Source organism: Sminthopsis crassicaudata, chromosome 6 (genome assembly GCF_048593235.1).
Source record: "Sminthopsis crassicaudata isolate SCR6 chromosome 6, ASM4859323v1, whole genome shotgun sequence".
Classification (NCBI taxonomy): Eukaryota; Metazoa; Chordata; class Mammalia; order Dasyuromorphia; family Dasyuridae; genus Sminthopsis; species Sminthopsis crassicaudata.
The window spans coordinates 254,190,870-254,216,027 of NC_133622.1; the positions used below are offsets into that span (position 1 = coordinate 254,190,870).

Consider the following 25,158-nt stretch of genomic DNA (forward strand, 5'->3'; position numbering starts at 1 on the left):
CCCTCACCCCTGAGATCCAGAGGCTGTGAGGAGGCCATGTGGGCTGGTTTGCTGGCTATGATGATGGTGTTAATGGAAAAGTGGCTTTTTCCTCGTTGGCTTGGCGTCGAGCATTCTCCTCGGAACAGGGACTCACTTGTCTCTTCATGTCGTCTTGCCAAGGAATTTAAAAATTGTCCTGGAAGAGTCCCCTGAGCAAAGATTTTTCCCCTCCCTCATCACATGCATATGGAGATCCCGGTCCATGGCCACGTTCCTTGGACAATAAGGGAAGCCGCGCCAGCCAGCTGTCGTGTGGCCTCCCCCTGTGACTGACCCTGTCCAAGAGCGAGACTCCGAGCTCTGGAGCCATGGCTGCTCATTGCAAAGATGCGTACCTCTTGTGGCTTAGCCTGAGGAGTGCCATAGCTTCAGAGCCCATGGGCAATGACAAAAGGGGTCCGGCTGTTTACTACTTCTGAGGCTTGCTTTCTGTGCAGCCTTGGGCCAGGTTCTCCCTGGGGCTCAGTTTCCTCTTATATAAAGGGAGAGGCTTGTATGACATGGCTCCTGACTTGGTCTGTCAGAAAAAAAAGTTGCCTAGCATTTATTAAGTGCTAACTGTGTGCCTGGTTTGGTTTTAAATATTGAAGATGGACGTCTGCCTTAGGGACAGTGGAAGAGGCAGCATGAAAGTTGCTTTTGGGTACAGATGTGTATAAAGAAAGGGGGAGATGATCCCAGAGGAGAGGCTCTTGGGGGGGGGGGTAGAAAAGGTCTCCTCCCAGAAAAGGACATTTTGAGCTGGATCTAGAAGGAGGCCATTGAAGCAGGGAGGCAGAGGGAAAGTGGGGGGCTGTCTCAGGCACTCAAGGCTGGCTAGTATGAAAGGCTAGGTGGAGATGCCCAATGAGATGATCTGCAAGGAGGACACAAGAGGGACCAGCACAGAAACTTGAGGTCCAGTGGCTTTGGCCAGGTCACCCATGCCTCAGTTTCCTCATCTCTAAAAGTGAAAAGTTTGGAAGAGATGCGATAGCATCTAGAGTCCATATTCTTTCAGGATCTGGAGAAGCTATTCAGTCATTTTCAGTCATATCCAGCTCTTCATGACTCCATTTGGGGTTTTCTTAGCAAAGACACTGGAGTGGTTGGCCATTTCTGCCTCCAGCCCATTTTACAGATGGGAAAAAAAAAAAACTGAGGCAAATAGGGTCAAGTGACTCGGCCAGGATCACACAGCTAGGAAGTGTCTGAGGTCAGATTTGAACTCAAGAAGATCAGTCTTCTAGACTCCAAGCCTGGCTCTCTAGGAGCCTGAAGTAGAAGAGAAGTGATTTGATTAGGATCACACAGCTAGCCAGAGTCACAGCTGGCATTAGGGCTCATTCCAAAACTCCACGCTGCCCACCTCGAAGCCCTAAGGCATGGCCCGCTTGGCCTCTGTGTCTCCACCCCAACACCACAGACAAATCTAATCAACAAGCACCTATTAGGAGCCTACTGTATGCCCTGCTGGGCACTGGTTACAGAGATTATACAGGGAGGAAGGGCTATGTAGTGTCTGGGAAGGGTTTGGGGCAAAGCTTTGAGTGAAGGTGGCTTGGGTCCCCACGGAGTCCTTGTGGGCACTTGCAGGCCAGTGCTTGTGTGCCCTGCCAAGTATTGAATGTGGGCCCTAGGAGGAACTCATGGGAGCCATGCTCAGGCTTCAGGCTTTGGGCCGCTCTCTGTACCCCTGGAGGGAATACCCAAATCAGTGAGAACTCAGACCTACTGAAAAGTTTTTAGGATTTTTCCATTCTAAGTGCTTTGAGATCCTCTACACTCACTGCCTGTGAGACAAGCCACAGAACCAACCTCAGTTTCCCAGTCAGTAAAAATGGGGGGTTTTCCTAGCTGACCTCCAAGAGTCCTTTTGGCCTCTAGGGCCAGGATTCAAGGGCCCCAGGACAAGACCTTCCTGGGCTTAGCCCCCCTCAGATTTGGGCACTTAGAGCTCCCCAACCTCCCCATGCCCTGCCAAGGATTTGGTTTTGTCTGGGAGGCAGCTTCCTCCTGGAGGCTGGGGTCCAAACCTCTGCCGGAGGAGGGTGTTGTCAGGCCTGGCTTTTGGTACCTCCTGCTCTGAGATCATCCGGGGGGGATGGCGAGGGGATGTTAAACAAGCCGTTGTCCGGGCGACACCGGCTCACATCCTTGGCACGCGGCCTTTTCCTCCGAGTCACCGGGCGGGAGGAAATGAGCTGTGGGAGGAAGCGCGGGCCTCCATGCGCCAGGCTCTAAAAATGGACAAAGGCCCAGAGCCTCCAAAATGACTTGGCAGATTTGAAAAACCAGATGAGGCGGGAAGCAGGGTCTGGGCCAGGCCAGCCTTTGGAGGGGCCGGGGAGGGAGCTGGGGAGGAGGCAGGGAGGGGGAGCCGCCTCTGGGAGGCCATTCCTGGCCCAGACTGCACCCAGTTGGGCTCCCAGAGGGAAGCGGGCGGAGGGGTCTGGAAGATGGTTAATGCTGGCCAGGGCCACAGAAGGGAGCCGGTGGTAACAGAGTGCCATGGATGGTTTTAAAACGTCCCACAGATGCTCGTTATTCACCTCCTGTGGGCAAGCACTGGATGCTTGGGGAGGGACAGATCTTCCTTGGTTCCCTTAGGCTGCTTTAAGGTACCCGTCCTTGGACTAACCTAAATGCCACCTTCTCCCTGAAGCCCTCCTGGACTGTGAAGGAATTTGGGGGATTGAAGCCCCTTGGCCCTGCCATCTCCAGCCACCTTGCTTTTGCAGAGACCTTCCTGAGCTGCGGTACTGCCCTTGCCCTTCTCGTGCCTTTCTTTGCTGTCCCCAGTAGAAGAACGGAAGCCCATTGAGGGCGGTTTGTCTTGCTAGGTGGTACTGGTACCCAGGCGCTTGTGACACCGTCTCCAGGCCCCCCTCCCCTGCCTCGGTCTGGGAGCCAGGGGCCTGGTCTTACTCAAATGCACCCCTCCCCCATGGTGAAGCAGGTGCCCTTGCCAGCACTGGCACTTACTGGTGACCTATTGTAGAGAGATGAAAGCTGTGGGACCGTTTGGAAGAAAGACCCTCCGGCAAAGCAGCCCTCCCTGATAAAGGACTGGGGGGGGGATTAGGAGCTTCGGAGAGTCAGAAATAGAGAGGGGAGAGGAGAGAGAAGGAGTGGGGGGAAAGGGGAGGGAGGGAGAAAGGAGGAGAGAAGGAGGGGGAAAGGGGAAGGAGGGAGAAAGAGGGAGAAGAAAGGAGGTGAAAAGAGCAAAAGTGAGAAGGAGGGGGAGAGAAGAAGAGAGACAAAAAGGGAAGCAAGAGGGAAGAAGAGAGAAAGTGAGGAATAGTGAAAAGAAGGGGGATAGAGACAGAGCAAATGGAGAGAAGGAGGGGCAGGGAAAGTGAGGAAGATGAGGAGAGAGAAGGGAGGAAGAAGGGGTGAGGAGAGAGACAGACAGAGACACAGACAGACCTCTCTGACTGGGAGAGAATCCACCAGACTTTCTGGCAGTCTGAATGTCGCCTGACATCTTACCAGACTTAAACGTTCCAAGTGTTAGCTGCTAAATATTCCTTATGAGGATCAAATACAATAAGATTTGTAAAATGTTCTGGGCACTGCCTGGCAAGCAGTAGGTGCTTAATAAATGTGTGTTCCCTCGCCTTTCTTCCTTTGCTCTTTTGAATAGGCTGAAACAGATTTCGGTGATCAGGGCAAACTTTGTTCCTTCCTCTCTCCAGAACCCTCCGTAACTCCCTATTTTCTCTAGGCCAATAGACAAGTCTCCCCTCAGCACTTAAAGAACAGGGAGAGCTCCTGAAGGGAACTTCATGACTTTGTAAGAGGTTTAGAATTCTTTGAAGAAAAGTCTCAGGGGAAACAGAGCCCACTGACCCTCCAAACCCGCCGGAAACCCCGGATGAACTGGACGCTCTCTTGACTTCATGATTTTGTTGCAGGAGAGAGCCGAGTGCCTCCCCAGGTTCCATCCATCCTTATCTCTGGGAGGAAAGGCCTTCTTCCTGCCTTATCTCAGTAATAACTGTCTGCATGCGTCTAGCCTTCCCCAGGTGTAGCTGGTGGCTCTTGGCAGCCCTCGGGGAGGGCCTGGCAGCTGCTGCTCCCTGGCGTGTTTATTTAGCAGAACCCAGAGGTAACAGTGGCGGGATCGCCCGGGCAAGAGCCTCACAATGGGCTGAGTCACTGGCCACTCATGCCTTCCGTGGGATTTCCTCCTCTGCCTCCCCCTCCCTGGGCTGTTGAGTCTGCATCTCTGGGGAGCACCCCCTCTCTGCCTCGCAATCAGTGGAAGATATTGTCCCTGCCTTGCCATGTGCTGGCCCCTGGCAGGCAGCAGATCAGAAATTTAAAGAGTGTTTGAGTGAGTGGGGACCATCTAAGCAAGTTCCCCTCCATTTTACAGAGAGGGAAACTGAGGCCCAGAGAGTGAGGACAAACAGGGCAGTGCACCAGGAACAGAACTCAGAGCATCTAACTTTTAAATGCCCCCTTCCTCCCATCCAATCCTTTTTTTTTTTTTTTTTTTTTTTGGCTAAGACAATTAGAGTTAAGTGACTTGCCCAGGGTCACACAAGTATCTGAGATGAGACTTGAACTCAGGTCCTCCTGACTTCAGAGCTGATGCTCTATCCACTGCACCAACTACCTTCAGTCCTTTCTTATGTGACACAGAGTCCCTGGATCCGAGCTGATTCCCTGTATATCACACCTTTAAGTCCCTCTCGATTCTAATGTGTAAAGGTGCCCTGACCTGTTTAGACTCAGTTTCTCTTCTTTAAAGTGAAAGGCGAGCCCCACCAGCTCTGCATCGATAATCCTTTAATCCTATTTGCCTCTCTGAGCTCTGATTTCCTCCTCTGAGAGGGAGTGCTCTTTGAGGTTCCTTCTCCAAAGCCCACAATTCCAAGGTGTTGCCCTCCTCCTGCCAACTTTCTTCCTCTTCAAAATGGGCATAACCTCCCCCGCAGCTTCTTGGAAGGACATCGCTGATGAAAGTGCCCGGGAGCTGGAGCTGTTAATGACTCAGTCTTGGAGGGACAAGTTGAGGGAAGGAGGCTTCCATCAGCCCCTGAACTGGGCACAGAGAGTACCTGGAAAGGTTTTGACTTTGAACTTGGCAGTGGAGGAAGAGCTAAAAAGCAGCAAATTCTCCTGGGACAATCCTGCCCCACATCAGTTCTTTTAACCTCGGAGTTCTGCTGATGCTTCGGTTTCTGGTTTCACTGCTCCCATTTTGTCAGAGGGAGCAGGCCTGGGGCTGGGTGCATCTCGAGGGGCTCTCTCTGCACATGGGGGAGAGGGCACCCCGTGCCGGGGACCGCCGGGCAGAGCGCTTTTCTGAGCCCACTCGTGGCAGGTTGGAAAACATGCAGCCTTGGGTGCCAGGGTCAGGTGGTACTGTCCTAGGAGCCGGACCAGCGTTGCCCGTTCCCATCTCTTTGGTCCTTCCTTCTGTGGTACCTGTGAGATGTCAGCCCCCCATTCCCCTGGAGGATCTGGATATCCCAGCCAGCACCCAGGAACGGTTTATTGAGGTGGAAGTGGGAGGTCACAGCAAGGAAGCTCCGCTGACAAAGAGCGCCTTTGTTCACCCCAGATTGACTTTACCCTGACTCTTCCCTCCTCCGGAAGGGACTCCAAGTCAGCAGCAGCCAGCTCCCAGTTTATGTAGCCAATAAATCAGGAATGGCCGCTTACCAGTGGAGCAATTTCTCTTATTCAATGCTGGGTTGCCCACAGATGCTCGCCCTTTGAATGGGAGGCGGTGGGAAGCTGGGATGGACAGGGACCGGGTCCTTGCTGAGCTGCCCTTCCAAAGCCATTCGAGTCTTTCCAAAGCCCTTTCCATTTTCTAAACCTTTGCCCCCCTTGGGATTGTGAATTCGCTATTAGATATTTTTCATTCAATTCAACAAGCGTGTATTCATTATTTGCTGATGCTGTGCTGGGTCCTGGGCTTTGAAGGCAGAATAAAAACACTGCAGGTCCTTAAGAACACACACACACACACACACACACACACACACACACACACACACACACACACACACACACACACCCTCATTTCCTAAAATCACAGATCTTGGAGAAAGGTATCGAGGGCACACTTAGCAAATAGCCCATCCCCTGGCACATAGTAGGCACTTAATAAATGGTGATTGACTAATTGATTGAGGAAGGATCCAGTGGCATCTGAAGAGATTATATGATAAAATTGAATGGCCACAAAGGTCTCAGGCTGGGATTAAAAAATTCAGCCCCACGGGTCCAGGCTGGGGAGGCATCAGTTTACATGTCAGGGGAGATCAGGGTTGGCCTTCCTGGCCAACGGGGTCTTGGGTTATTTGATGGGAGACAACCCTGGCTTCCGGGGAGCAGGAGGTAATGGGCCAGATGCTGTGCACCTCTGGAGCTCTGGCCTTCGTCCTGGGCCCCACAGTGGAGGCATGTTGGTGGGGAGACTGAGACCAAGGACTTCCAGGTCATATTTTGTAAGAATCAGTTGGAAGCTCGGTTTTGTTTAGCCCGAGTTAGAGAAGACCTGGGGGTGGGAGTGGGTGCCCCCTGCTGCTGGTGACAAGGGTGAATCTCAAGCAGGGACCAAAGGACCCCTCTCAAGATGGCTCCCCTCCCCCCCAGACTTCTTTCTACTCTGAAATCTGCTTCATGGCTCTACCATCCTGGACAGCTCAGCACAGTGGGATTACACAATCTCGCTTGTTTACCAACAAGGAGATCAGGTTGCACAACATGTTATTTTTACTTTTTGGACGTCTTGGCCGGCTCTGGAAGCTTTAGTTTGGACATGGGAGGTCTCCCCTAGCCTGATGGGTGAAATGATCCAGAATCTGTGAGAAAGCAACTTTGCCCTCAGGCCCATTTGACAGATAAAGAAACAGAGTTCCAGAGACAGACAGAGACAGAGACAGACTCGCTACAGAGCTGGGATTTCATTGGAGCTCCGGGACGTGGCTCTGGCCCATCCCTTGCCATCTTCAAATAATTGTTTATTATGTGAGACTTATGAAATGATCCTCCAAGGCCTGTCATCTGGAAGGTGCCAATGGGAAGGGGAGGAGCCCCTGCGGGCCAGCCCGAGAAATATGATTCCGTGCCTTTGGAAAATGTTTCCAGTCCATCACTGGTGTTTGTCCTGAGGATTCTTAAAACTCGCCGCTTGGCCGTGGAGTTCGGGTGGTGACCCTCCGGGGGCAGCGTCCTCTGGGCTACTGGGGCTACCTCCACTCCAACCCATCCGGCCTTTCGGGGTCAGCCTCCCATGCCGGGGACCTCCCCTCCCCATATTATCTGGAGCATCTTTCATGTCCTCGGCTCCCAAGGAAGCAGGAAGCTTCGGCTTTTCTTACTATGTTCGTTGTCTGAGTAGATAAGAAATCTAGTCAGAATGAAGCCCCCCAGCTTGGGGAGCCCACCGGCACACCTGGTCCGTTCTGGGCTCTTTCCTGGGCCCAGGATGTGCAGCGGGCAGCAAACTCTGGGAGAGAGTTCGGTCTAGACCGGGGCCCATCTGGGGGGATGGCCGCACCGAGTCACCCCGAGCCTGGAAAGTGGGCCACACATGCCCGGCACTTACTCTTTGCCAGCTCTGTGACCTTGGGCGTGTCCTTTCCCGGGCTGACTTGAATGGGAGGAGGAAGGAGTGGTTTCTGAGAATGTGATCCTAAGAATTATGGAGCTGCCTTCCATGAGACAGTTATCCCAATACTACTGGAAATATAAGTCCTCTGACTCCCTCCCCCGCAGCCACTCTGTGGCCCCTGGCCGTGGTGGTGGGTGCCCGGGCTGTGGGAGCCTCAGCCAGCAGAGGGCAGACTTCTAAACAGCCTACCAGTTCCTTTATAAAGCGCGTGCCATTGATCCTAGAGCTGAGGGGCAGAAAGTCCACCCTTAAAGAGTGATCTAACTGGGGGCGGGGGGAGACAAAGCACAATGGTCCGGGTGGAGGCTGTGGAGAGCCAGGGCAGCTGAGGGGAAAGACGCAGAGGTGGTGCCTTGGGGGGCGGCTGGACAGGGGCCAGTCACACGGGGGCTGATCCCCCAAGATGCAAAGGATGGTGAAGAGTCGGATCCCGCAGTTCTGGGAGCCCTGGGGGGGGGGGCAGGGGTAATGGCAATCTGATGAAAAAAATCTGCCTTGTCCATCGCCCTCCCACATGTGATGGCAGCATCTGAGGAAGAAGGTAGCTGACTGTCATCTTCATTTGACAGATGAGGAAACTGAGGGCAGAGACTCTGGCCCTGTAGGGAGCCTTCCCTTCAGTTCATTGAGGCACTGAGGCAGTTAGTGATTGCCCAGGGAGCTGGGGGTACAAGGAGGTGAATCCAAGTCCTCCTACAGGAGGCCTAACGATCCCAGGGAGAAGATGGCCGGCCTGGCTCAGGGCCGCTGGGAGTAGGGAAGCTCACCCTGGCTTTATTGGACTCCAGGCCGGACAGAGCCCATGTCCGGCATAGGGAGGAAGGGGCGCGCCCTGGGGTCTTCTGGGATCTCTGAGGCCCTTACTGTCCCCCGCCCCTCTCTGCCAAACAACGGTCAGGGTCGGGTCCTTTGCCGCCGATTCGGTCTCCAAGGGCCCTGGAAGGTGCTCAGTGAGCACCCGGTCCCTCCGAGCTCGGGTGACTTCCTTGGCCGCTGCAGCGGCCCCTGGGAATAAGAAGCCGAGCTGCGGTGGCCCTGTGGCTCCGGAGGCCCCTTCCCGCACCCAAGCCCGGGCGCTCTTCCCTGGCCGCTGGCCAGCTCCCGGGAGCGGAGGCTTGGGCCGAGTTGGGGGGCCCGGCGGGGGTGTCCCTTAGCGGGCTGGGCCGCCTCCTCGCAGCTGTCCGCAGGCCGGTGCCCCCCAGGACCAGCATTCCGGCCCCTCCCGGGTGGGCTAAGGGGCGGCCCGGGGCTGACCTGGGTGGGTGCCCGACCAGCCTATGTCAGATGGGGGGGGGGGGGCGCAGGGGCCGGAGAAAGATAGGGAGCAGGTCAGGGTGAGCAGGGAAACCAGCCTGGGCACGAGCCGGCCCTGGGGAAGAGAAAGGGGCCCAGGGCTTTCTGCGGGCCAGAAACGGGGGGCGGACGGGCTGGCGGCCGCCCGGTGAGCGGCCCCTCCCCCTCCCCGGCAGCTGGGCCGGCCTGGGCCGGGCAGGGGCGGGGAGTGGGGAGGGCGGGGTGGCGCCCGCAGCCAGTGTGAGCGGGCGGAGGGAGGGACCGAAGCTAACCGCCTGCTGCGCTCTCTCTCCCGGCAGAAGAAGCCGGCTCGGTGCATGGGGAAGCCAAGCCGCCGGGCCCCGCCGCCGACTCCCCGGGAGAAGCCCCGAGCCACGAGGCTATGAGGGTGAACGAGAAGTACTCGTCGCTGCCCGCCGCGGCCGACAGGGGCGTGCACATCATCAACATCCGCGCCATCGACGACCTGGGCTACCTGCAGTCCGAGGGCACGGTGAGTGCGGCTGGGGGCCGCGGGCGCGGGGGGGGGGGCGCTCCCTCCGTGCTCCAGCCGCGGCGCCGGCTCCGGGCTCCCGCCGGGAGCTGGCAGGGAGTGGAGCCCGAAGGGGCGCCTGCTTGCAGAGGAGCCCAGGGCGCAGCTCGGGGTCCTGGGGGGCGGGAAGGGGAGAAGCTCCCGGGACAGGCGGGGCCAAGGAGGCCACATTCCCCCCTCCGCTCGGGGCTCCTTCCCCCACGGAAGGACCCAGTGGGGAAGCCCGGCGGTCCCTCTTCCAGAGGCTCCCCATCCTGGTCCCCGCCCCGACCCTTCCCCTCCCCTCTGTGGAATGGGGGGGGCGGCTTCGCGGGGCTCCTTACCCTCCTTTGGCTCCCCACGCCCCGATGCCCCAGGGGACAGTGGAAGTAGCCCCTGCGCCTCCTGGCAAGGCTCAGCCACTTTCCCACCGCCCTCTCTCTCTCTCTCAGGGCGGGGGTGCCGGCCGGACACACACTTACCTCTGGGGGCGATGCTGGGGCTCCTCCCTCTAAGGCTGACTAGTGGGGATCTGGCCCCCGGGGATCCGGGCCTGCACCTCCAGTCTGTACCCAGCACCGCTCAGGCCCGCTCAGAGACTGCTCCAGCCCTCCGTGGCGTGTTGGGCACTAAGAGAGCCAGTGCCCCCTTGGGGGCTGCCCGCCGGGCAGGGCTGACCCAGCGGCTCCCTCAGATTCGGGCTGCTGAGGGAGGGGAGCAGGGCTGCTGTGGAGAGAGCAGAAAGTCGCTGGTAGACAACGGTCCTCCCAGGGACCCCCTCAGCTCTGGAAGGGGCTGAGCCAGCCTCCCCCAGAGCCTCGATTTCGAGGCTTATTTCCAGCTCCCCAGGCTTGAGGGCTTACTGGAGAATCCGGGCCAGTCACGGACAGAAGTGCCCAATCCCTCTTGGCTCCCTGAGCTTCACACCAAGCGTGGCCTTCTGGGGAGCTGCATCAAAGCAGGGGAGGGAGCCCGGCCCGGCCCTCCCTCCTCCCGCCCCACAAAGCTTTTCCCAGGTCCCAAGAGTCAATCTGACCCCAGATCCGGGGCTCTTTACCTGACAGCACAATGCTGGAACAGGCATTCACCCTGTGAAGCGCCCACTGCGCTCCGGGCAGCAGCAGGAGTCCCCGACCCCACCTCCCAAAAGAGCGGGGGCTGGGGACAGCCAGGAACTAAAATAAAAGCCCCACCCCAAAGAAAACAGCAGGGACCCGGTGGAAGGGAGTAGGGGGTGGGGGAGGTGCGGGGGAGAGGAGGGGGGAGAGGGAGTTATGTAACTCTGCACGGCTCTGTGAAGCTGGGCCAGGAGGCGCCTACAGATGAGGTGACAGGGCCCTGACCTTTAAGAACTGGGCAGCTTGTTCCAAGCCGGGGCTTCCAGCCTTTCCCACCTATGTGATCCTGGCACCTACTGTCTTGGCCAGACAGTTTTTTCATCCATAAAATGGGGGGTTCTGGGAATTGCGCGCTAAGTTCTCCGAGCTGTCGAGAAAATCCCAGGAAATTATCAGGCCATACCATGTGAAGCAAGGAGGGCTTTGGAACCGGGCGGTCTCTCGATTTACAGAAAAGGAAGCTGAGGCTTGGGGGGGCAGCAGGAACCTGCAAGATCCTGCAGGGAGTAAGGAGAAGTCCTGGGGCATGGGAGCCAGGTTCTCGGACTCTGCGTATTGTGGCTGTCACACTGCGCCATTTGTTAAGGATGGCCTTTCAGGAAGACAAAGTCAGAGCATGGGGACAGTAAGAACGCCTGACAAGTGCTTCCATGGGGAATCTCAGAAGAGTTTGTGCCCAGGAGCTGTTGGGAGGCCGGGGAGGGCAGCCCAGAACCTCCTCTATTCAGTAGACTCAAATATCTGGAAGTAATAGACAGACAGACAGATAGGAAGGGAGGAAGAAAGAAAGAAAGAAAGAAAGAAAGAAAGAAAGAAAGAAAGAAAGAAAGAAAGAAAGAAAGAAAGAAAGAAAGAAAGAAAGAAAGAAAGAAAGAAAGAAAGAAAGGGGAAAGAAAGAAAGAAAGAAAGAAAGAAAGAAAGAAAGAAAGAAAGAAAGAAAGAAAGAAAGAAAGAAAGAAAGAAAGAAAGAAAGAAAGAAAGAAAGAAAGAAAGAAAGAAAGAAAGGAAAGAAAGAAAGAAAGGGGAAAGAAAGAAAAGAAAGAAAGAAAGAAAGAAAGAAAGAAAGAAAGAAAGAAAGAAAGAAAGAAAAGAAAGAAAGAAAGAAAGAAAGAAAAGAAAGAAAGAAAGAAAGAAAGAAAGAGAAAGAAAGAGGAGGAAGGAAGGAAGGAAGGAAGGAAGGGGGAAGGAAGGAAGGAGGGAAGGAAGGAGGGAAGGAAGGAGGGAAGGAAGAAGGAGGGAAGGAGGGAAGGAAGGAAGGAAGGAAGGGGGAAGGAAGGAAGGAGGGAAGGAAGGAGGGAAGGAAGGAGGGAAGGAAGAAGGAGGGAAGGAGGGAAGGAAGGAAGGAAGGAAGGAAGGAAGGAAGGAAGGAAGGAAGGAAGGAAGGAAGGAAGGAAGGAAGGAAGGAAGGAAGGGAAAGAAAGGAGGAAGGGAGGAAGGAAGGAAGGAAGGAAGAGAAAGAAAGGAGGAAGGGAGGAAGGAAGGAAGGAAGGAAGGAAGGAAGAAAGAAAGAAAGAAAGAAAGAAAGAAAGAAAGAAAGAAAGAAAGAAAGAAAGAAAGAAAGAAAGAAAGAAAGAAAGAAAGAAAGAAAGAAAGGAAGGAAGGGGGAAGGAAAGGAAGAAGGAAAGAAGGAAAGGAAGAAGGAAAGAAGGAAAGAAGGAAAGGAAGAAAGGAAGAAAGAAAGGAAGGAAAAAAGGAAGAAAGGAAGGAAGAAAGAAAGGAGGAAAGGAAGAAAGAAAGAAAGGAGGAAAGGAAGAAAGAAAAGAGGAAAGGAAGAAGGGAAGAAGGAAAGGAAGAAAGAAAGAAAGAAAAAACAGTTAGGGAGAAGAAAATGAAAGAAATAGAAGAGCAGGAAAGAAAGGAAAGGAAGAAAGAAGAGGAAGACAGGAAGGAGGAAAAATGAAAGAAAAGAGAAGGAAAGAAAAAAGAAAAGTAAGAAGGAATAAGGAAAAAAGGGAAGGAAGGAAGGAAGGAAGGAAGGAAGGAAGGAAGGAAGGAAGGAAGGAAGGAAGGAAGGAAGGAAGGAAGGAAGGAGAAAGAAGAGGAAGGGAGGAGAAAATGAAAGAGAGAAGAGCAGGAAAGAAGAAAAAAGGAAGAAAGAGGGAAAGGAAGGAAGGGGAGAAAGAAGAGGGAAAGAGGAGAAAATGAAAGAAATAGAAGAGTAGGAAAGAAAAAAGAAAAGGAAGAAAGAGGGAACGAAAGAAAAAGAAAGAATGAAAGAAAGAAAAGAAGAGGGAGGAGAAAATGAAAGAAAGAGAAGGGAAGGAGAAAGAAGGAAAAGAAGGAAGGTGAGAGGGAGAGAGGAAGAGTTCTGAGTAGCCAGGAGATGCCACAAAGCCCATGCACTTTCGTCACTCAGAGCCCTTTTTCTCTGTCTGTACATGATTCCGGCCACTTTTGTTCTCTGGTTTCCTAGCCAATAGCAGATTAGAAAGCCGGAGAGGAGCTGCTAAAGCTGGCCCAAGGGCCGAGGCTGAGCTCGGTTGGTCCTAGGGGCTCCCTGGTTGCCTTCTGTCTTTTCTCCGCCATCCCTCTCGGCAGGCGGCTCAGAGCTTGACCACTGATCCCGGCCTCCCTGTGTCTGAGTCACTGGGTTGTTTCTCTCCCCGAGGCCGGGAGGACTGCCTAGAGAAGACTTCAGAAAGGTTCCCATCCCCCAGGGGAGCACAGGCTGCTTGACTTAGCTGGGATTTCACGCCCTGCTTCACCCCTACCCTCCAGATGCAGACAGATGGGGTGGGGTCCCTAGTCCTGGCTTTGGGCTTTCCTGCATGGAATGACTTGCCCCCCCCCCCCAGCTCCCAGGACCTTCCTTCCTCCAATGTCTCCTTCCAAAGATGTACCTTCCAAAATGCTCCCCACCTCCCCTCCGCCTGGCGGGGTCTTCCCCTCTGCGCCTGTGTCTCCTGCCTTCTATAAGGAGATTGTGGGCGTGCCCCATTTCAGGGGGGGCAGTGGGGCGCACTGGACCTGGCTTCAGGACCTCCGGCTTGAACACTTCGCAGCTGTGTGACCCTGGGCTGGTCTTTTTATAGCTATGAGCCTCGCTTTTCTTCATCTGTAAGATGGAGAGAATACCTCCTTTACCTCACAGGATCGTAGAGGAAGGTGATTTTAAACTGTAAACCATATTGCTGGGAGCCCTTGTCAGCTCCTGGAGCGCCGGCCCTTCCTCTGTGTCCAGGGCCCAACAAGCTCTTAATCCGGCTTTTCTGAATTGAATTCATGAGATAAAGCAGGTGTTGCTTTAACTGAGATTTTGCTGGGTAGAGACCTGATGAGACCCCTCCTGAGATCCCATCTTTTGTCTCCCAAATTCCCTGGGAAAAGGAGGGCGAACTCTGAACCCACCCCGAGGTCAAGCCAGCCCCGGCAAGGGGCCAGAGCAACCCAGACACATCTCCTGCGTGGATCTTTTTATTAATAAATCTTTCAGGGCTCTGTCCTCAGTGTTTAAAAATGAAAACCCCCAGTCAGTGATCTTGTCTCTCCCACCCTCCCTTTGGTGTGTTCTCTCTCTCTCTCTCTCTCTCTCTCTCTCTCTCTCTCTCTCTCTCTCTCTCTCTCTCTCTCTCTCTCTCTCTCTCTCTCTCTCTGTGTCTCTCTCTCTGTTTCTCTGTCTCTCTCTCTCCCTCTCTCCCCCCCCCCCCCTCTCTCTCTCTCTCTCTCTCTCTCTCTCTCTCTCTCTCTTTTCTCTCCTTCTTCATTTCTTTTGTCTCTCTCCCCCCTTCCTTCTGGCTCTCTCTCTCTCTTTTCTCTCCCTCCTCACTTCGTTTCTTCTCTCCTCTCTCCCTCCTCATTTCTTTCCTCTCTTCCCCCTTCCTTCTGGTTCTCTCTTTCTCTCTTTTCTCTCCCTCCTCACTTTTCTTTTCTCTCTTTTCTCTCCCTCCTCATTTCTTTCCTCTCTCTTCTCCTTTCCTTCTGGTTCTCTCTCTTTCTCTCTCTTTTCTCTCCTCCTCCTTTCTTTCCTTCTCTCTGCCCCCCCTCTTCCTTTCTCTTGCTCACTTTCTCTCCACCCCTTTCCCTTTCTCCTCTCCCTCCCATCCTCCCTCTCTCCCTCCCATCCTTTCCTCTCCCCCCTTCCCTTTGCTGAGACCACCCTGGCCGCTCATCTGTCACTGTCTCCCTTCCCGCCCTCTGCGGGAGAAGGCCGGCCTGAGATATGGCCGGCAGCCTGGGAAAGGCAGCTCCTCTTGCTTATCTGCAGGTAGATGCGTTCTCTCTCGGGAGATCCATTATCTCCTCTTGCTTCGGGGCAAAGACAGAACCGGTTTCTTTGGTCTGCGAGTCTTGGGGGTCCCTTGGGGGGACAGGAGGGTTTCCACCTCTGCTCTCCCAGCAGGCCCCTCCTCCTCCTGGGGGACTTCGTCTCGAGCCCCCCCAACCCTCCAGCCTTTCCACTTGGGGGCGGGACGTCCTTCCTCTAGGTGCTTGCCATTCCCCACATACCAGGGCAGGTGGGGGGAGGGGAGCCAGCCGGGCCAGGGTGGGTGGAGCCCGAGGCTCTGCCCAAGTTGTGCTCTAGCTCTATTTTCCCATTGAGATAAGGCTCCCTCCGGCCCAGTCTGTGATGTCCCTGGGATCTCCCCACGGGAGACGTTCCCCACGAGATCTGTCCGGCCCCAGCCCCTCTCCTGCCCCCTCGAGGGTCCGTCCCCTGTGATCCTTCCTGCCAGGAGGTCCCAAGAAGTCTGGTTCAAGACCTCGCCCATCGGCTCCCAGCCACCGGTGACATCCTCACCTCCTCTCACCTCCCTATCTAATCAGTTGCCCAATTCCAGTGGGTTTTGTCCCACCCTGAACTGCTGGCCCCATCACCTCACACCTGGGCTGTTGCAAGGGCTTCTGGGGGCTGCTCTTCCTCCATCCCCCTCCACCCTCTAGAATCAGCGACGCCAGCGTCCTTATGGTTCCCCCAAGACCCTCCCTCTCCCCCCTCCCCCCCAGACGTTTTTCCCTGCCTCCTCCTCCTGGAACACTTTCCCTCCTCATTGCCACCTTCTGGCTCTGCTAGACGCCTTTCCCGTCTCTCTGAAGCCCAGAGAGTCTTTCCCCTTCCCCCCACCATTATCTCCACGCTCTTGTTTGCACACAGGTGTTTACATGTTGCTGGTGCTTAATAAATGCTTGTTCGCTGACTGTTGTAGTCGGTGGTTGTCACCTTCTGTGCATCTTAGAGTTGCCTGGGTCCTTCAGAGCGTAGGTGACTTGCCAGCGTTCCCCCGGCCAGGATGTGTCCGTCAGGACTCGAATTCAGGTCTTCCTAGTTTCAGGGCTGGCCTGCCCATCAAGCCTCCCTGTCCCTCTCATTTCCTGCAATAACCGTGCTCCCACCGCGTGTATTTCTAGAAGCCCGCAGGATTTCCAGAGCGCTCATTTGATCCTCCCCACAATTATGTGAAGGAGCCAGCTCCTTCCAAAGGTGACTCACACGCTCCGTAGACTCTGTGAGCTCATCGGCTCGGGAATTCCCTTGGACACTGGAGGCTCCTTTGCCTGCCCATCCTCTGGGGCAGCGCTTTGCCCTCTGGGCCCCAGTCCATCCTCTGAGTCACCTGTCCCTACTCTGGAGCAGCCGTCCATCCTCGGGGTAGCCGAGACAGCCATCGGCATTCTCCTAGTGGAGCCTTTCTGCTCCTGGTTTCCTTTTTGTGGGCTCCCCCCCCACATTTGTACCCCTCCCATTTCATAGATGGGGAGCCCAAGGTGGAGAAGTTAAGTGACTTATCAAGGATCACATGCCCAGGGAGCATCAGGTGCTGTATTGGAGCCGTGATCGTTATTCCTCCAAGTTCGGGGCTTTGTCCAGGCGTCTGCCAGAGCTGATGGCAACCCATTGGCACCTGCCAGGGTGGTGGAGGTTCATGTGCCCGGCCCCAGGCAGACTACCTCCTCTTCACATATTCTTCTACTTCCCCCAGGGGGGAGGGGGTTGCTGCTTCTAACTCAGAGCCTAAACTCTGTGACCCTGGCTCAGGAAGCCTATGGCACTGGGAGGGGGGGAACCCCCGGCTGCACAGCTCAGAGGGTGTTTAGCTTTCCTCCAGCTTGGGTGCTACCATCAGTCCCTTGGGCAGTGGAAGTGGGAGAGGCTGCCAGCTCAGACTGGCAGCTCCCCGTCTCCTCCCCCCATATCTGTCCCTTCCCCCCCTTCTGGTGGGATTGACAAGCAGGCTGATGGCAGCAGGACTCTTAGAGAGCCAAAAGACAGGGATCTTCTTTTCTGCTCTGAGCAAAGGGTCATGGGGGCAGGAAGAGTGCTCCAAACCTGGAGGCTTTGTCTCTGTCCCTGCCCAGATGTCTCTTCAGGAGCATTGCCAGCTGCTGACCTGCAGTGACAGGGGCCGGATGCTTGCTGTCACCTCTCTGCATTCAGTCTCAAAGCTCTCAGCAGCTTAAACTTGGCCTGGAGAAGACGGGAGCCCCCTCCCCCCCCAAGCTCCTCTCCCTTTCTGGAATTTCCCCACAGTGGCTGAGAGTAGGACCTAGTCCCAGTCATTGAACCTCCCAAGCTTCTCCCCTCCCGATAATTAGCCCCCTTATGCCATGTACCCCAGACTCTGCCATTTCTGTTTCTGAGGCGGACTTAGCCCGACTCCCGATTCTCCTCTGACCTGGCCATAGTTTGGGTGCAGACCTTCTTGATTCATACCCAGATGATAGCTGCTGGGGGAGGGTCCCCCACCTCTCACTCCCAGGGGATCTTTCCAAAGTGTGGGGAATCATGGCCTCCCTCCCTCCAACTGCTCAAAAACTCCAGAAACAAATAGAAACCCCCCACTTGGCATTCAAAGCCCTTTCCAGCCTGGTGGTCTCATCCATTTCCTGTCTTCTTCCCCCTGACTCCCCCAGTTCTCTACAGTCTGGGGGCTCTGGCCCCCTGGCTCCCCTCTCAGCTTCTTGCACTTTCTCTGGTTTTCTCCTTGCTTGACACCCCCCACCCCTGCCCACTTCCCTTTCTGCCTGAAGCTTCTCCCAGCTCTCCCCCCCTGCCAAGGGGGCTCTGTCCCCTGTGAGATTGACTTCCAACGGCTCTATGTGCCCCGTACTTAACCTAGTTATTGCCATGCCAGCTCCCCCATTGAGGGGAAGGGAAACTTTATGTATCTAGCACATAGTAGGTGCTTCAAAAGTGATTAAGGTAGGACCAGTCATTGCATTCTGATAGGATTTTTTTTATTATTATTAAACTTAATTCTGCTGGATCTGTCCTGGGGTCACAGAGAGCCAGGGGTCAGCCCCCAAGGGAGACTTGGATCATAGTGATCTCCTTGACCCCAGTCTTCTCTTCTCCAAACAAATCATCCCCAGTTCTCTCATCCTTATATTACCAGACCCCAAGGCCCTTTGTCATCCTGGTCACCCTCCTCTGGCTGCTTCTCATGATATCAGTGTCCTGGTGTTCATAAGCAGTCATTAAGCTCATCCAGCCCTTCACCCAGTAAGAGTGTCTAAGACAGGTGAACGGAGACAAAGGAGAGCTGGGGGAGTGGGGGAGGTCGGTGGTGGGGTCCTCTGGAGGCCTTTCTCAGAACCGAGCTGAGGGCCTGGAGGGGGAGGGAGTACAAGTCTGCACTGAGCCTTTGAAGGAAGCTGGGCTTCCAGCAGCAGTCAGTGTGGACAGCCCGGCTCAAGGAGGGGCAGAGGCGTGTGGGAAGCTCGCAGAGAGCTGGCTTGAGGAGGGACAGAGGTGTGCAGAAAGCTTGTGGAGAACTGGCTCGATAGTGGTCAGGAAGGAGAGTCACGGAATCCATCAGAAATGAAGGGACTGGCATTGAGGTCTCTAGAACCATAGAGAAAGCAGCTTCGTGTTTGGTCTTGCAGAGAGGAGGAAACCATCGCTGAGTAAGGGAACGGATGGGGCAGAACTGTGGGAGGAGGGTGTGGCTTCTTGGGAAAGAACGTGAGCGTGGGGCGCGTGGAGTCTGAGTGAGGTCATGGACTCCAAGTTCAAGGTGCCCACAGGCAGCTCTTCCCAAAGATGGCAGCTCACTCCAAAGGCCAAGTTTTTGGCGTTGTCACATGACTCTTGGTGAACCCATTTGTGGTTTCCTTGACAGATCTGGGGCTGGTCGGCCATTTCCTTCTCTAGGTCACTTCATGGATGAGGTCCCCCAGTTTGTCCCATGTGAGCTAGGGAGCCACCACTTATCCACTGCAGCGCCACCTAGCTGCCCGGACGTGAGGCAGCATTTATCCTCCTGGACAGGCGAGGAAGCTGAGGGAGCAATGGTCATTAGTGTGAGGGCTCTCCCAGCTTCACAGCGGCCCGGGTCCTGCTCTCAGCTTTGCCCATTTGGAAACCTGAGCTCTGTTCCCCGGCCCCCACTGCCCCCACCAGAGGGATGCCCCCTATGTTGCCACATCCATGACTCTTCAGAACTTATAAATGCCTTCTTCCCAACTTTTCCAGGAGAAAATCCTCTCTTCCAGAGGAGGGAAGAGGCCTATAGTGGGCAGTGTGGGGCGCAGGGTCATGAAGCTGGCCCAAGGTGGGGTGCAGGGTCACCAAGCCGGCCTTTCTGAGCCTCAGTTTCCTCACCTATGAAATGGCTACAGTAGTTCTTGCATAGTTCTGTGCTGCAACGCTTTTCCAAAGAAGCTGTGATATGCTTTAGAAATGGCCCTGAATGCCAGGCTGACCAGGGCCCCTGGAGCCAGGGAGGGACACAGTCAGGCCTGTGCCTAGGGAAGGAGGTTGGGCAGCAGAGACAAGGGGCCCCAGAAGTTATGGAGGCTGGCTCAGAATAAGGAAGAGCCCACCCTGAAGACCAGGGCTGGTTTAAAGAGGCTACCTCAACAGTCTAGGCTTACTCGGGCCTAGGAAGGGAGGGCCCCAGTGGATAACCCCTGGTATTAGAGCCAGGGAGATCCCAGGAGGATCCTCCTGCCTGCTGCTCTTGGGAAGTGGGGGGCAATGCCCATTGTTCTACCTCCCTCTAAAATGGGCGTCCCATGATGATTATAGCACCCCCTTCAGGGAGCAGTTGGGAAACCCTCCCGAGCTTGTGTGTGTGAGAACCAAATTTCTTGTTGCATAGGAAGAATTGGATTCAGAAGGTAAAAATAACCTGGGAAGAAAAACAAAAAATACAAACAGTTTACACTCATTTCCCAGTGTTCCTTCTCTGGGTGTAGCTGATTCTGTCCATCATTGATCAATTGGAACTGAATTAGATCGTCTCTTTGTTGAAGATATCCATTTCCATCAGAATATATCTTCATATAGTATTGTTGTTGAAATGTATAATGATTTCCTGGTTCTGCTCATTTCACTCAGCATCAGTTAATGTAAGTCTCTCCAGGCCTCTCTGTATTCATCCTGCCGATCATTTCTTACAGAACAATAATATTCCATAACATTCATACACCACAATTTACCCATCCATTCTCCAATTGATGGACATCCATTCATTTTCCAGTTTGTAGCCACTACGAAAAGGGCTGCCACAAACATTCTGGCACATACATACAGGTCCCTTTCCCTTCTTTAGTATTTCCTTGGGGTATAAGCCCAGTAGTAGCCCTGCTGAATCAAAGGGTAGGCTCAGTTTGATAACTTTTGGGGCATAATTCCAGATTGCTCTCCAGAATGGTTGGATTCGTTCACAACTCTACCAACAATGCATCAGTGTCCCTGTTTTCCCACATCCCCTCCAACATTCATCATTATATTTTCCTGTCATCTTAGCCAATCTGACAGGTGTGTAGTGGCATCTCAGAGTTGTCTTAATTTGCATTTCTCTGATCAATAGTGATTTGGAACACTCTTTCATATGAGTGGAAATAGTTTCAATTTCATCATCTGAAAATTGTCTGTTCATATCCTTTGACCATTTATCAATTGAAGAATGGTTTGATTTCTTATAAATTAGAGTCAGTTCTCTATATATTTTGGAAATGTGGCCTTGATCGGAACCTTTGACTGTAAAGATGGTTTCCCAGTTTGTTACTTCCCTTCTAATTTTGTTTGCATTAGTTTTGTTTGTACAAAAGCTTTTTAATTTGATGTAATCAAATTTTCTATTTTGTGATCAATAATGATCTCTAGTTCTTTTTTGGTCACATATTCCTTCCTCCTCTACAGGTCTGAGAGATAAACTATCCTATGTTCCTCTAATTTATTTATGATCTTGTTCTTTATGCCTAAATCTTGGATCCATTTTGATCCTATCTTAGTATGTGTGCTAAGTATGGACCATGCCTAATTTCTGCCATATTAATTTCCAGTTTTCCCAGAAGTTTTTGTCAAATAATGAATTCTTATCCCAAAAGTTGGGATCTTTGGATTTGTCAAACACTAGATTGCTATAGTTATTCACTATTTTGTCCTGTGAACCTAACCTATTTCACTGATCAACTAGTCTATTTCTTAGCCAATACCAAGTGGTTTTGGTGACTGCAGCTTTATAATATAGTTCTAAATCAGGTACAGCTAGACTACCTTCATTTGATTTTTTTTTTCATTAATTCCCTTGAAATTCTTGACCTTTTGTTCTTCCATATACATTTTATTATTTTTTTCTAGGTCATTAAAATAGTTTATTGGGAGTCTGACTGGTATAGCACTAAATAAATAGATTAGTTTAGGGAGTATTGTCATCTTAATTATATTCCCTTGGCCTATCCAAGAGCACTTAATGTCTTTCCAGTTATTTAAATTTGATTATTTTTGTGGCAAGTATTTTGTAATTTTGCTCATATAATTTCTGACTTTCCTCTGGTAAATAGATTCCCAAATAATTTTATACTATTGATAGTTATTTTGAATGAAATTTCTCTTTATATCTCTTGCAAAATCTCTTGGATTTTGTTGGTGATGTATAAAAATGCTGAGAATTTATGTGGATTTATTTTGTGTCCTGCAACATTGCTAAAGTTATGAATTATTTCTAATAGCTTTTTAGCAGAATCCTTCGGGTTCTCTAAGTATACCATCATATCATCTGCAAAGAGTGATAGTTTGGCTTCCTCATTACCTACTCTAATTCCTTTCATCTCTTTCTTGACTCTTATTGCCAAGGCTAGTGTTTCTAATACAATATTGAATAGTAATGGTGATAGTGGGCAACCTTGTTTCACTCCTAATCTTACTGGGAAAGATTCCAGTTTATCTCTATTACATATGATGCTTACTGACGGTTTTAAATATATGCTCCTGACTATTTTAAGGAATAGTGCATTTATTCCTATCCTCTCAAGTGTTTTTAGTAGGAATGGATGTTGGATTTTGTCAAATGCTTTTTCTATTGAGATGATCATATGTTTTTTGTTAAGTTGGTTATTGATATAGTCGATTATGCTAATAGTTTTCCTAATATTGAACCAGTCCTGTATTCCTGGTATAAATCCTACTTGGTCATAGTGTAGAATCCTGGGAATGATTTTCTGTAATCTTTTTGCTAATATTTTATTTAAGATTTTAGCATCAATATTCATTAGGGTTTGTGGGACTTTTGAAAGCTGCCAAGGATTTTACTTACGGCTCGATCCCCACATTACCCTTGGAAGGGAAGTGCTATTATAATGCCCATTCCATAAATGGGGAAACTGAGGAAAACAAATGCAGCGACTCCTTCAGGAATTGGGGCCAGGGAGCACCTGCCCCAGGATCAAATGCTGTCTCACTCTACCATCACTTTATGTTCTGATCTGTTGACCACTCCACAAAGCATTGTTGGTAAGGCTTTCCAGCGCATCCATTGTTGTGCTGCTAATGCTTGGAGATACAGAGACAAAAACCCAGTCCTCTGCCTTCAAGGATATAAGGAGTCTGAAAGGGGTGGGGAGGCTCTAGGGAGGCTGGCCTTCAGAAGACCAGATGTGCACGGAGACTTGAAGGAAGCTAGGAGAGCAGAGAGGCGGAGAAGGAGCAGAGCATCTTAGGCGTGAGGAACTGCAAAGGCACAGAGGTGGGAGATGAGAGATCACATGTCCTGTCCATGGCTTCAGAAAGGAGCAATAAGCATGAATTAAGCACATACTGCATGCATGATTTCTTTGTGGGTGTGTCATTGCCCAGAGGGCGTGAGCTTCTTGAGGCCTTATTTTCATGTTTATCTCTCTCTCTCCCTAGCCCATCAGAGTGCTCAATACACTTAATAAATGCTTGCTGAATTGGGCCCAGGTCAGGGAATCTTAGATTTTAAGTTGGAAGTTAGACTATCCAGTCACGGATTAGGAAACCGAGACTAAAGAAACCGGGGATCATGGCATCAACAGAACGGACCCTCTGGAGGCCCTGAACTCAGGCCCAGAGAAGCCTGAGATCCCGGAGGGAATAAGGGCCAAGGGAGGGATTCCAACTACCTCTTGCTCCAGAAGATAAGATTTCTCTTTTTCTTCTTTCATTCCCATTAACCTCTCCAACCTCAGTTTGTCCATCTGTTAAAAGGAAGAAATGGTGAGGTTGTTTTTGGAAGGATTTTAGGACTGGCCAGCATCCTCCCTTACTCACCAGAAGCCGTCCCAGCCCCATCCTCGGCCCTCCTTGGTCTAGCCTGGCCTTGATCACTGGAGGGCTCTGTCAGCCCAGAGGGCTCCATCAGTCTCCATCCACTCTGGAGGGCTCCGTTCCCCCCATGGGCTCCATCCGCCTGGTGGTCTCCAACTGCTCCGGAGGGCTCTGTTCCCTCCAGAGGGCTCCATTCCCCCCATGGGCTCCTTCTGCTCCGGAGGGCTCCATTCACCCTGTGGTCTCCATCCACCCCAGAGAACCCCATTCCTCCCAGAGGCTCCTTTTGCCTGGTGGATCCGCGCTCTGTGCTCTCCTCTGTGGAGCTGAGCTGACATTTGGCACATTCAGACTTGAGATTTCCGATGACTCTTTATTTATAGCCTTTGTTGAGTGCCATTTGGGGGCCGGGCACCGGCCTGGGCTCTGAGAGCACACAGGCTCTTAGCAGAAGCGGCTCCAGCCTAAAGGGGGCTACCCTTCCAGGGCTAGAAGTTGGCTCCAAGCATGGCCAAATCCCCCAAATCTGGGGACTGCTCCTGGGCTCCCTCCACCAGCCGAGTTTTTGTCTTCATCTGTTCCTTTGAGAACTGCCCATTTCCTCCATTTTGAATTCAGTGCAATTGGGCATGCTTATTAAATACCATGTGGCAGTGCCCTCGGCAGCAGGAGATCCCTGTGCCCCCCCAAAAAAAGCTTTCTGCCTCAATGAGTTTACAGCTTCCTGAGGGAAACACTTTGTGGGCAGATGAATAGAAAGTAACCTGGAGTGTGAAGGGAGAGAATGTTAATAACTTGGGGGACTTGAATCATTACTTTGGAAATCCCCTCCTAGAATATCCACTTTGGAGCCATTTAAAGGCACAGTAGGTAGAGTGCTGGGCTGGGAATTAGGGAGATAGGAATTCAAATCCAGCTTCAGTTACAGCTGCCTCAGTTTCTCAACTGGAAAATAAGCTCCTACCTCCCCAGATGTTGTGAGAATCCAAAGAGATTATACTTGTAGCTAGTAAGTAGTAGGCACTTAAATCCTGTTTCTTTCCCAGTACCTGGTACATAGTAGGCACTTAAATCCAGGTTCTTTCCCTTTCCTTATGCCCATATTTTCAATGTGGTGACTTCTAAGGAGGAGAATCATAAGTTTTCTTTCTAATCAATCAGCTGCTTACCATTTGGATGACCCTGGTCAATTCCCTTTCCCAATCTGGGCCCTGTACAAAAGATCTTAATGGTGCCATTTTCTCATTTTACAGATGAGGAAACTGAGACCTAGAAGCTTAAGTCACCCCAGGGGAATAGCCACGTCAGAATTTGAACCTCAGACTTCTGATCCCAAATCCTGAGCCATTTTCACTGGGTTATTCATGCAGTTTCCTCATTTATAAATTGAGGGGGTCAGGCTCCATAATATCCAGATTCCCATCCAATTCTCCCTCTAAATTTCCTTGCGTGAAATCTATTTTAATATTGATGGTTCACCTTGGACTTATGCACGGATGAGTCCCTTCCCATCTCCGTGCCACAGTTTCCCCCTCTGTAAAAAGCAGATGCCCGACAGGACAATCCCTGAAGCCCAGAGCTGGGAGGGACTCACCAAGGTCACCCAGGCAGGGACGGTTGGGAGTGATGCCCTGGGGCGTCTGTGGCGGGATCAGGCACCTGGCCCCATCTCCCAAAATGCCCAGTGACATTTGAAATCTGGGCAGAGCCTTGCAAAGCTGTCCTGGGGCCCAGCATGTCTCCATGGGAAAAACCTGCGGCTGAGCAGGAGTGGAGCCCGGCCCCTGGCGAGGCGCCATGCTGTGCATAGGAGCAGCCAGCTGGCCGCCTTACCCCTCTCTCTGGGCTGGAGCCTTGGTGCAGGAGAGCCAGCTAGAGTGAGAAATGCTTGCACAGAGTGAGATTCATCCCGGGGTCACAGGACAATGGCTCCCATGTCTTAGTGCAGGCTGCTCTAGATGAAGATGAATGAACCACTAGAGGCAAAATGGATGAGCCATTAGGATAACTCCCCATGTAGCACCTTGTACACTCCATCCCGCCCCTCAGAAAAATCCCAGGCAGTGACTTCTGGCAGCCGGGCGAGGGCTTGGGGGTCAGGAAGAGGAGCTCACCCCCAACCTCC

At 52.5% G+C, this 25,158-nt stretch overlaps 1 protein-coding gene across 6 annotated transcripts in view; it reads left to right on the forward strand.

Moving 5' to 3' along the window:
• The window catches only part of ANO1 (anoctamin 1), a 162,513-nt gene that overhangs the window by 65,769 nt on the left and 71,586 nt on the right, over positions 1-25,158 (forward strand). For all 6 annotated transcript variants that reach the window (XM_074276732.1, XM_074276728.1, XM_074276729.1 and 3 more), the window contains exon 2: positions 9,253-9,446. In XM_074276732.1, the coding sequence (XP_074132833.1) occupies positions 9,253-9,446 (194 nt within the window). The remainder of the gene's footprint in view (positions 1-9,252; positions 9,447-25,158) is intronic.